The 11,797-nt window shown below is 33.7% G+C and overlaps 2 protein-coding genes and 1 pseudogene across 2 annotated transcripts; all 3 read left to right on the forward strand.

Annotated features, from left to right (window-relative positions):
- Window positions 1-5,790, forward strand: LOC104227841 (furcatin hydrolase-like; annotated as a pseudogene).
- A 3,154-nt stretch (window positions 5,791-8,944) lies between these two features.
- LOC138878134 (uncharacterized) lies at window positions 8,945-9,523 on the forward strand. The gene has a single exon (XM_070157795.1). The coding sequence runs from the start codon at window positions 8,945-8,947 to the stop codon at window positions 9,521-9,523; it is 579 nt and encodes a 192-aa protein (XP_070013896.1).
- A 403-nt stretch (window positions 9,524-9,926) lies between these two features.
- LOC138878135 (uncharacterized) lies at window positions 9,927-10,349 on the forward strand. Its single transcript, XM_070157796.1, has one exon. It carries the CDS (start codon window positions 9,927-9,929, stop codon window positions 10,347-10,349), a length of 423 nt encoding a protein of 140 aa, XP_070013897.1.
- The last annotated feature ends 1,448 nt before the right edge of the window (window positions 10,350-11,797 follow it).

Genomic DNA, 11,797 nt, shown 5'->3' on the forward strand with positions numbered 1-11,797 from the left:
AGTTACTGTGGCTATGGCTTTTCAAGGTTCTTTCTTGCTAATTAGCCTCTTCTTCTTGGCTAGGACTGACCTTTCTGTGGCTGCAAAAGTGCCAAGCCAAAATATTTCTATTCCATTTAATCGTACCATTTTTCCATCTGATTTTCTTTTTGGAGCTTCCACTTCTACCTATCAGGTAATTATATATATGTTTTCCACCTAATAAATTAGTAGTAGTAAAGTAATATCAATTTCTTTGTGTTTTTTGCTTACATTAATTTGTTTTTAACATATATATATATTATGTAGAAACTAATAAAGAGTTTATTAATTATTTTGTTGTTTACAGTATGAAGGTGCATGGAATGAAGATGGCAAAGGACCAAGTATTTGGGATACTTTCACCCACACTCATCCTGGTCTCTCCTCCTCTTCAAAACGCTCTCTCATTAATTTTAATGTATTTTCACTTAGTATAATAATGCCTATCTAACTTAATTCTCAATTACTTATTAAATTTTTGATTTTCTGGACTAACCACAGAGTTGACTTTAATCAATTTTAATTTCCAGCATTAAGTACAATCCTTTTAAACCATAGATTTAGGAGGTCAAAACTGGAAAATGGCCCAGCATTCTAGAAATTACTCAAATCCTTTCCATGCATGCTACGCCTTACTATGATATATGGTGATTAATTCTTCTCGGGGGACCATTTTTTGTAGAGGTTAAGTTAATTTTATGCACTAATATTTTGACTAGTATTTATACAATCAGGTTATTTAATAGCTAATTCTAGATAACCCAATATCATAAGCATTGGTTAGTAACCTAGAGTAAATAATAGGGTATTAGAGTTGCAATGAGCTGGGACATAATACTAGAGTAAGAGCCTGTTTGGCCAAATTAATTTCTAGGAGGCTAATTTTTTTTTCTTCTTTTGCAATTTTCAGGTATTTGGCCAATATACAGAATTACTTTTGAGCACCAACAAACGCAATTTTTCTGCTTTTGGGAAGAAGATATAAATTCTAGCTTCCGAAAAGCAAAAGTATAAAATTATTTTTTCAAGATAAAATATCCTTACCAAAAAATTATATGTTTCAAATTATCCCTCATTAATTTAACATCTTTTTTTTTTGTTCTACCATCCATTTCTTTATTTTTCATGACTGATAATTTGAGACGGGGGAGTAAAGGATAATTTAATCAAATTCTTTTCTAATTAATGTAGTTAACTATATTTCTTAATTGATGTGCCAAAACCTTAAAATACGCAAAAAAAAAAAAAGAAAGGATAGAAGATAGTACTTTCTCCGGTCCATTTTAATTGACTTTTTAGCCCTTTCGCAGACATATTAAAAAAATTATTTTGGAACATTAATTAAGCACATTATTGACTAAATTAATCTTTATCTCATTCCAAAACTTTTTAGAATTTCATTAAATCTTTAATTGCCAAGCGTAACTTTGAAAAAGAATAGTTAATACTTTCTTGATTTTTGAATTTTTTTTAGATCAGATAAAACAAGGCTAAAAATCAAATAACATTGACCGTAAGAAATAGAATAAGTGATACTTGTTTGAGAGATAATTAATGAGTGAACTTCATACATGAGCATTAATTGAGTAAAGAGTGAGCATGTGAAGTAAACACATGAGTTTGAAGTAAACCCCACATCTACTGATATTTAAATCCCGAAATAGATTAATCAATAATCATTGACCAAAAACAATTTGATGCTTATAATACGTTACATAACGTATAATTTATTAAAATCAGTTTTTTCAAACGAGTTTTAATACTGCCAATAGGTAGTATTTTCTTAAGGGTACTGCATAAGATCCATAAATCTTAATTTATATATAATTAACTTAATCACTCAAATGGCGTGCTTCATTTGTGTTCAAATTTGTTTATACTTTTGTCCCTGGAGGAACAAAGTATTATTAATAAATACGTGTATATATATATATCAAGCAGCCCTTGTCCTATCCTCTGTTTCCCGAAAGTTCAACCTGAAAATATTATATCAACATTCTAGAACTTCCTTTACTTGCAACTCCTCACAAAATTTGCTTGGAAATTCATAAATTAGTACTAATCATTTAAACCAAGAGACCTGTTTAATCATTTGAAGATGAACATAAAACTTTAAAATATATTATCTTTTTGGATATGCTTTTTGTTTGTCTTAGCTATGAGAGAAAAAGAAATTATAGTCAAGTATTGGATTGTAGTAATATTTGTGAACTCTATGCAGAAAAAATATTGGACGGCAGCAATGGAGACATAGCTCTGGACTTTTATCATCGTTACAAGGTATTAATAATTGGTTTGGTTAAACGAAAATCAGATGAAAAAAATATTTTTGCTTATTTTGTCTTAATGATAACAAAAGTAAAGATCGCTATTGTTTTAATAGTACTGCCTCTCGAATGCAGGAGGACATCAAGCTAGCAAAATTCGAAGGATTAGACGCTTTCAGGTTTTCAATCGCATGGACAAGAATTTTACCACGTAAAATGATTTAATAATTTTCTTGTTGATTTAATCATCCCTTTTATTATGTTTGACCTGTCTAAAATGTAAAATAAATAGTATAAATCTGTGACCTAAAATAATTTTAGAAAATAATCAATGCACTGATTAAACCTTAATATATAGTTTGATTATTTTCCCATCCCATTATAATTCTAAAAGAAATATCAAAACTCGCATTTACGTGACACCATTAATTGTTTTGATGATGTTATGCATATTTTAATTAATTTTTCAGAGGGGAAGTTAAGTAAAGGAGTAAATCAAGCTGGTATTGACCACTACAACAATCTCATCAATGAGATAGTAGCTCTTGGTAATTACTTAATTATCTCTCTAGATCGATCTCCTTTTTTTCCCCACATGCAATGATGCAAAGACACAACACATACACAAGCAAAAACTTAAAACTAATGGTTAAAACTAACTTTAAATTACAATTTTAGGTATTAAACCTCTTGTGACACTTTTCCATTGGGATCTCCCTCAAGCACTTGAAGATGAATACCTTGGCTTTCTAAGCCCTAAGATCGTGTAAGTCTACTTCAAGTCGTACTCTAATTTCTGTGCCTATATATGTTTCTGGATATATATATATATATATATATATATATATATATATATATATATATATATATATATATATATATATATGAAGGCCCATTTTATATGACTATATATGTACTTGATTAATTAAAGATAATATGTTTTAAACCTATAATTAATTTCAAACAGCAATAAGTTCACTTGAAAAGATCGATCCATCAAGTTTATTAAATTCTGGATCCGCCTCTAATTAGTAATTACTGACAGAGACGATTACCGAGATTTTGTGGACATTTGTTTCAAATATTTTGGAGATAGAATTAAGCTCTGGGCAACCATGAACGAGCCATGGATTTATTCAACAATGGGTTACGATGGCGGTTCTTTGGCGCCTGGCCGGTGTTCAGCGTGGAGAAACAATAACTGCTCCGCCGGTAACTCTGCTACTGAGCCTTATATAGTAGGACACAATATGCTTCTTGCTCATGGAGCTGCTGCCAAGCTATACAGAGAAAAATACAAGGCCAGTTTTAATATTAATTTATCCTTGAACGTACTACTAAAAATAAGTCATACTATTTTTTCCATTTTACTTTTTGAATATTTGAATTTCTACCATTATACTTTTGGATAATAAGTCATATCTTTGATTGTCATGCAACTACAGCCTACTCAAAAAGGTGAAATAGGAATTGTATTAGTGTCACATTGGTTCGAGCCATTCTCCAACAAACCAGACGATAAGAGAGCATCTAAAAGAGCTCTTGATTTTATGCTTGGATGGTAAGACAAAATTAATTAATATACTTAATTTAAAACATATATAGTTTATGAAAATAATAATGAGAAATATATTAATATTATGGTGACAGGTTTTTGCACCCATTGACTTATGGAGATTATCCAAGAAGCATGAGGAAACTGGTTGGAAAGCGACTACCAAAATTCACCCCAAAAGAATCTAAATTGGTGAAAGACTCCTTTGATTTCCTAGGAATGAATTATTACACTTCAAATTTTGCAGCTCCTCTTTCTACGCCACTAAATACTGTGAATATTCAGCTCCCTAACTGATAATCAAGTCAATCAAACAAGTAAGCTTTTGGAATTATACATTCAACTCTCAAAATTAAAGCATACTTTTATCCTTTCTTTTTTGTATTCTTTTGTCTACCTGCAAAATTGATCTTATAATTTTTCACAATTTAGCCGTTTTGATCTTTTTTTTTAAAAAAATATTTTATGTTTTTGTAGCTTCACGAAATGGACGGTTGATTGGTGATCCAGTAAGTTTTCTCACTCAATTGACACTTCAGCTTATACCATCTCTCAACTAATGGTGTATTTCCAAAATCTTGCTATAAGTAATGACTAATAAATACTTGACAATCAGAAAGTAGAAATGTTAATTTTGGGTAGGAAATTATGATAGTATTAATTTGAACTATCATAAAAAGGCAATTTAGAATAATAAAAAGGCTGACTTTTTTAAGAATTTTTTTTTCCACGTTCTCTTTCACAATTTAGATAATTTTTAATGTCTGCAGACTAGTGTCAGTATTTTCTTTGTTGCTCCAATGGGACTTCAAAAGCTTCTCGTTTACACAAAGAATTATTACAAGAATCCAACTGTTTACATCACAGAGTGTGGTAAGCAAAAATATTTATTGAACTTATATATATATATATATATATATATATATATATATATATATTGTGATCATGACTTTAGTATTTATCACTGAATAACGTCTCTGATTTTCATCCTAATTTGAAACTCGTTTGACATTGTCATCAGGAATGGGTGAGTCTGATATTAATGAAGTTGCAAATGGTGTCAATGATGCTCAGAGGGTTGATTTCTACCAACGCCATATTAAGGCTCTTTATAGGGCTTTTAAGTGAGTCATCCTTCATTTTGTTCATATCACATGGAGTAGTATAATATAGGATTTTAATTTGTATATTTAAACCTTTACCACCGACGATGATGGATGGCTGGACCCTTAAGTTAGGAAGCCTTAATAAGAGATTACACTGCGAACCTTAATATAGGAGAATCTTTTGATACGCAACATTTTATTTCCTTAGTTGACCTACTTCACACGAAGTCAAATAAGTCAGGCCACTGGATTTTGAATATCCGTCAAATGCTTAAAGCAAAAACATGAAAAAAGTAAACCTTTAAGCTTTTCCTTTTTTCCTTTTTGTGGGGCTAATGAAGTTTTTCCTTTCAAATTTGGCAGAATGATAGTATAAATTTTTGTTTTCCTTTTTCAGGGACGGAGTGAATGTTAAGGGTTTCTTTGCATGGTCATTTTTCGACAACTTTGAATGGGGCTCAGGATACACGCAGAGGTTCGGCATCAATTTCATAGATTACAAAAATAACCTACAAAGATACCCCAAGCGTTCTGCCCTTTGGATGAAGAAATTCCTTCTCAAATAAAGTTATCATGCATGATTGTTCGTTCAAATTTTGAAAAGCTTAAGTACACTTATTGTTATATTCATTATCTGGTGTTTTTTGCTCTTGTAATAAAAGGAGAAGAAATTAAATAAAATTGTGCCAGTGTAATTCGATCGTATTAATTCTGTACCAATCTCAAGTGATATGGAGAAGCAAGGAATTAGAGAAAGAAAAAAGTGTTCATTTGTGCAACTTATGGGAAAGAAGTACGAGAACTTGTAGTTTCTGCTTTTTGAAGGGGTTACGTTGTTGTCAATGAAATTATACGAGGTAGATTGAAACTAAATAATTTTCATGAATGGCATAGGAGGAAAACCTGTTAATATGATATGGTGCATGAATCTGATAATTTTCGGTCAAATAACTTGTACATTTGAATTTTTAAGTTTTAACTAGAATAATATAATCTTAAAGATTTTTTACCACTAATTGAACTTAGCTTTGATGAAAGCACATGCTAAAGGATTTACCAAAAAAAAAAAGGTGGAGGGGAGGAGAAATAGACAAGGGAAAAGGTTTAAATTTATCCTTTTACTTTCGAATATTGTCTATATTTAACAATATCGTTATATTATTCGGTCAAATTTACCTCTATCATCAGCAAAATTTTAAAAAGTTACCTCTTAGTTCGTTAGCTAACCTAGAATCTCCCAAACCCCATCTATTTAAGTCACTTATTCTTCTTTTTGTTGCACCATCAAAAGCTTCTACATACCGAATAAATGTACAAATGCAATCATAATTAGATAATTTTATAGTGATACGTGACAATATAATGGGTAAAATTTTGGATGTATCTGAGAAATTAATTCCCTCCGAAATGTATAAAGAAAATTATAATGGGGGATTTCATAGGTCGGACGGTGAAAATAATATATAGAGTAATTTCATGAGTGATACCTATATGAAAATGAACTAACAAAATTTCGAACTTTATGATTTTTTTCCTGGAGCAGTCAAGCTCCACGATTTTTTTTTAAAGATATTGAACTCTAACGCAGTATAAAAAATTTACTGCGAAAATTTCCTTTCTAATCCAGATAGACGGCAAGACAGTCCTTTTCTACAAATAGCTTATTTATCAAAGCTGGAGTGCTGTTACCATTTAATTTATCTTTTGGCTGGTGTGTTAGGCTGAGTTCATGTCCAAAAATAAATAGTAAAAAAATAGATCCATTCAAGAAACAATAATTGGTTTGTTTCCGTACACCGCCTTTGATACTAATTTAATCAAACATACAAAATATATTACTCATAGTTAATCGACACAACTTCAATTCTGCGTTAGAGAAAGCAGAAAAAGGACAGAGGATATATAATCCGTTTTCACTTCCTCCGCATTACGGATTCCAAACGCAGATGAAAGGTTTATAAATATAATCAATCTTGATAAGTTATGTGCCTTTTTGTATTTTGATGATGATCTAAAAAACTTTATGATTAGAATCAGATCGGGAATCTATTACATATTCCCAAAGTGTTCAAGAACAACTAGTATCAAGTCCGGCACAAGTTCCAACAACTCGAGTCAAAAAAACGGAAGAGGGAACAAATGGACATCAATTCCCTTGCTGACAGTACAAGTCAACTCTTCGCAACTATAAAGTCGCTGCATTGTTTCTCTGCATACACGCAACAGTGCAAAACAGTGTAGCAATCACTTTAGAGCATGCCTTGTACCGGTTAAATTGATTACATCATCCAAGTTACCTCACTTGTGTCTTACCAACTTGAAGCAAGGGAAAATACACACTTGAACTATTCGAAATTATCAAGATTTCTCTCAAGTATGCTTCCATCTTTGAGCGACTTCAAGAACAAAGCAATAACAGAACGAAGGACCAGTCTCCAGCAATGTGTTACCATATGTACTTAGTTTTGTTGTACCTTTGTTAGAGTGATTTATTTGTAATTCCTACTCAGCCTAGCTAGAAGCATTATGTAGGAAATTATTCGTAAAACCATAAACCTTGTGTTTGTGTTTTGGCTAGAGTTAGTCAAAGTGTGAGCTTTGTAATAGATTTATTACAGAGAGGCTTGTAATAGAGTTATTACAAGTAGGTGAGACATTAAGAGGTTAATTCCTAGATTGCAAGAGTTTGTAATCTAAAGTCTGCTTAGTTAGTGAAATTGAAATTCTACTAGTGTAGGTCGTGATTTTTAATCCCGTGAGTTGGGAGTTTTTCACGTAAGACTCTGCTGTATCATTTACTTATCGTTATGTGTGTGTTTCTGTGAAACTGATAGAGAACAAGGTTCTCTATACAATTTGGTGGACCCTAAGTTTCTATCAATTAGTATTAGAGTGGGTTCTTTCTATCAAACTAACACCTAGAAAGGATCCTCATGGTTGCTCTACCAAACTTTGAAGAAGGTCAATCAACCTATAGACCACCAAGATTCAATGGACAATACAACGGATGGTGGAAGACAAGGATACATGATTTTATCATGGCTGAAGATTCAGAGCTCTAGGATATTATCTGCGATGGACCCTTCGTCCCCATGAAGACCATTGGTGAGCTAGCAGTGACAGTTCCAAAGACAAGGAAGAAGTACAACGATGCTGACCGCAAAGCTATAGAGAAGAACTTCTGAGCAAAAAAGATCCTCGTCTGTGGTATTGGACCAGACGAATATAATAGGATTTCTGCCTGTCAGTCTACCAAGGAGATCTAGGAAGCTCTCCAAACAGCATACGAAAGAACAACTCAAGTCAAGCAGTCAAAGATCAACATGCTCACCACTAAGTATGAACTCTTCAAGATAAAGGATGATGAGTCCATTCAAGACATGCACACTCGATTCACCTCCATGATCAATGAGTTTCACTCCCTAGGAGAGATCATTCCAAGGAACAAATTTTTTAGGAAAATACTTAGTATTTTACCTGGTTCCTGGGAAAGAAAAGTCAATGCCATCACGGAGTCAAAGGATCTGCAAAAGCTGACTATTGATGAACTCATCGTAAATCTCAAGACCTATGAAATGAAGAAAATGAAGGACTATGAAATAAGAAAACCCAAAAATGAGAAGAACCTGGTCCTCAAAGTTGAAAATAATGACTCAAGTGGCGAGGATGCTGACATGGCTTATCTGACAAAAAGATTTCAGAAAATAGTGCACAGAAATGAAGGCATTCCAAAAAGAGGTAGCTCCAGTAGACCAAAAGGCTATGACTTGTATTATAAGTGTGGGAAGTCAGGACATTTCATCAAAGATTATTCTCTGCACAAGCAAGATCAATACAAGCATAATACATACAAAACAGCCAAAAGGAACCTGGTTCCTGACAGAAGATTCAAGACAAAAAATGCCGCTGATAATATTGTGAAACAAGATCTTGCTGCATAGGGAGATTCCTTTAGTGAATCTGAAGGATATGATGAACAAGGTGACACCTCAGTGATGGCCATTGAAAGAGAAGCAGTTGAATATGACTCTATCTTTGCCCTGATGGCAAAATCTGATAAGGATGAAGATGATGATGGCGATGAGGTAAACTTTCTGGACGTTCAAAGAAATTTGAAGTCTTACTCTCAAAAGAAGCTTATATCCTCGGCAAATGTTCTAATTGATGTTTATCATAATCTCATCAATGACAAAAAGGTGTTAACTATAGAGCTGGGAGAGGTAGAACATGAGAGAGATGATCTAGTAGTCGTAGTGGTCGATTTAAAAGAAACCATTAAGGATTTAAAGAAAGAAAAGGATGCTCTAACTGAGAAAATTAAAAATGTAGAGTATGAGAGAGATGACCTGTTAGTAGTAGTCGTGGATCTAAAAGAAACAATTGAGGAATTAAAAAGGAAAAATAGTTTTGTGAACACCCAAAAGGAAAAAGAAGTTGCAAGTAAGGCACACCTTAAGCTTGAAAATGAGCTCAAAATGGTGAAATCTAGTCTGTGTGCCGAACTTGAAAGAAACAGACAACTTGAGAAAGATTTAGGCAGAGTTAAAAATGACTTAGAAAAATCTCTAAAGTAGACCTGGTCCTCTGATGCAATCATTGCCATGTACAAAAACATTGGGGTAAATAGGCAGAGAATCGGGTTCCAAAAGGAAGAGACTCCCTACAACCCACATAGCAAGTATGTTACTATCCCTGATAATTGGCTTTGCACTCACTGTGGTAACACCATGCACTTTAAAGAAACCTGTAAAGCTAGATTTCAGTCCCAATAGAGAAACAAAGTTTTTGTTGAAAAAGTAACTACTACTAAAGTACGTGGTCCCTTTAATAAAAAATGTATGATGCATGCTTGGACAAGAAGAAGTTTAATTCACCATTTTCCTCACTACAAGGGGACCAAAATTGTTTGGGTTCCTAAGTCTAATCCTTGATTTCCTTATGTAGGGAGCAGTGAAAGGAAGCAGACAAAGATAGTATATGGATAGTGGCTGCTCTAAGCATATAACTGGAAGCACCGATGATTTTCTTTCACTCAAAACCCTGCAAGGTGGGAGTGTGTCCTTTGGATATGGAAAAAAGGGATACGTTCTAGGCGTAGGAAGAGTTAGAAAGACACTCACTCATTCAATTAAAAATGTGTACTATGTGAATGGTTTGAAATATAGCCTACTGAGTGTCTCTCAAATTTGCGACAAAGGAAACAAAGTGGAATTCTTGTCAAAGACTTGCACTGTTACAAATCTTGCAACTGGTGAAGTGGTTCTGTTAGCAAAAAGATTCAAAAATATCTATGTTGCTGATTTTGAGTCTTTGAACAATGGGGATCTTACATGCTTGATGCTATTAATGATGTTGAGCCGTGGCACAGAAGATTTGGACATGCAAGCTTTTCATTGCTGAACAAGTTGGTCAAGAAGGACCTGGTACATGGTCTGCCTAAGTCAAGATTCAAAGATCACAAGCTATGTGATTCTTGCGTAAGAGGAAAGCAAGTGAGGTCCTCCTTCAAGCCCAAAAAGGAAGTAAGCACCTCAAGGCCACTTGATCTCCTCCATATGGATCTGTGTGGACCTATGAGGGTGCCAAGTAGAGGAGGAAATAAGTACATTTTCGTCATAGTAGATGACTACTCTAGATTCACATGGACCTTGTTCCTCATAACCAAGGGTGAAATTTTCCAGTGTTAATAGCCTTTGAGTATATTCAAGTGAAAATGAGCCATAATGTTGTGAGTATAAGATTTGATCATAGCATAGAGTTCGACAATGCAAAATTTGACGAATTCTGTACTGAAAATGGTATAAGTCATAATTTTTCAGCTCCCAGAACACCCCACAAAAATGGCATTGTTGAGAGGAAAAATAAGACTCTTGAAGACATAACAAGAACTATGCTAATTGATAGTAGTGTTTCAAAAGGTTTTTGGGCGGAGGCAGTCAACACTGCGTGCTATTTAGTGAACAGGTGCATGATCAGGTTTCTCTTGAACAAGACCACATATGAATTGCTGAATGGGAGGAAACCCAAGCTAACTCACTTAAGAACCTTTGGCTGCAAATGTTTTGTTCTTAATAATGGCAAGGAAGCGTAAGAAAAATTTGATGCCAAGAGTGATAAAAGAATCTTTCTTGGTTATTCATCACAAAGCAAAGCATACAAGGTCTATAACAAAAGGACTCAATGTGTTGAAGAAAGCATATATGTGATCTTTGATGAATCACACTACTCATGTGGGAAAGATCTACATGATAAGGTTGATCAAGATGGAGAGCAATCAAAGGTGCCTGGAGAAGTCATTGATATGGAAAATAGAAAGGATGACCTGATGAGTCAAGTCAAGGAACTCTATGAAGAAGATACAGCAGAATCTCCAACAGTTTTAGAGGAACCTGGTTCCTCTATCACAACAACTGAAGCAGAGAACAAAATTGTTGATGCCGTGCAAGGAACCCCTGATGCTGAACTGAGAAGTGGCACTCACTCCTTCATTAATGCCAACAATGGATCTCATTCTTAGGTCTTCTCAAAATGAGATTCAGGTGTCTAACTGGAAGAACAAAAGTTTACACCCTTTCCAAAATGTGATCACTCCTCTTGACTTAGAGATTCGAACTAGATCAAAGTCAAGAAGTTCACTTGCCTTCTCAGCTTTTCTTTCTCAAATTGAACCCAAAAATATCAAAGAAGCATTGAAGGATGCTGACTGGATTACTGCTATGCATGATGAACTCCATTAATGTGAGAGGAAAAACATATAGCACCAAGTTCCTCGACCCCCGGACAGAACTATTAAAGGAACTAGGTGGATATTTAGAAACAAGCTTGATGAATTTGGGAATACAACAAGG

This window comes from Nicotiana sylvestris, chromosome 9 (genome assembly GCF_000393655.2).
Source record: "Nicotiana sylvestris chromosome 9, ASM39365v2, whole genome shotgun sequence".
Classification (NCBI taxonomy): domain Eukaryota; kingdom Viridiplantae; phylum Streptophyta; class Magnoliopsida; order Solanales; family Solanaceae; genus Nicotiana; species Nicotiana sylvestris.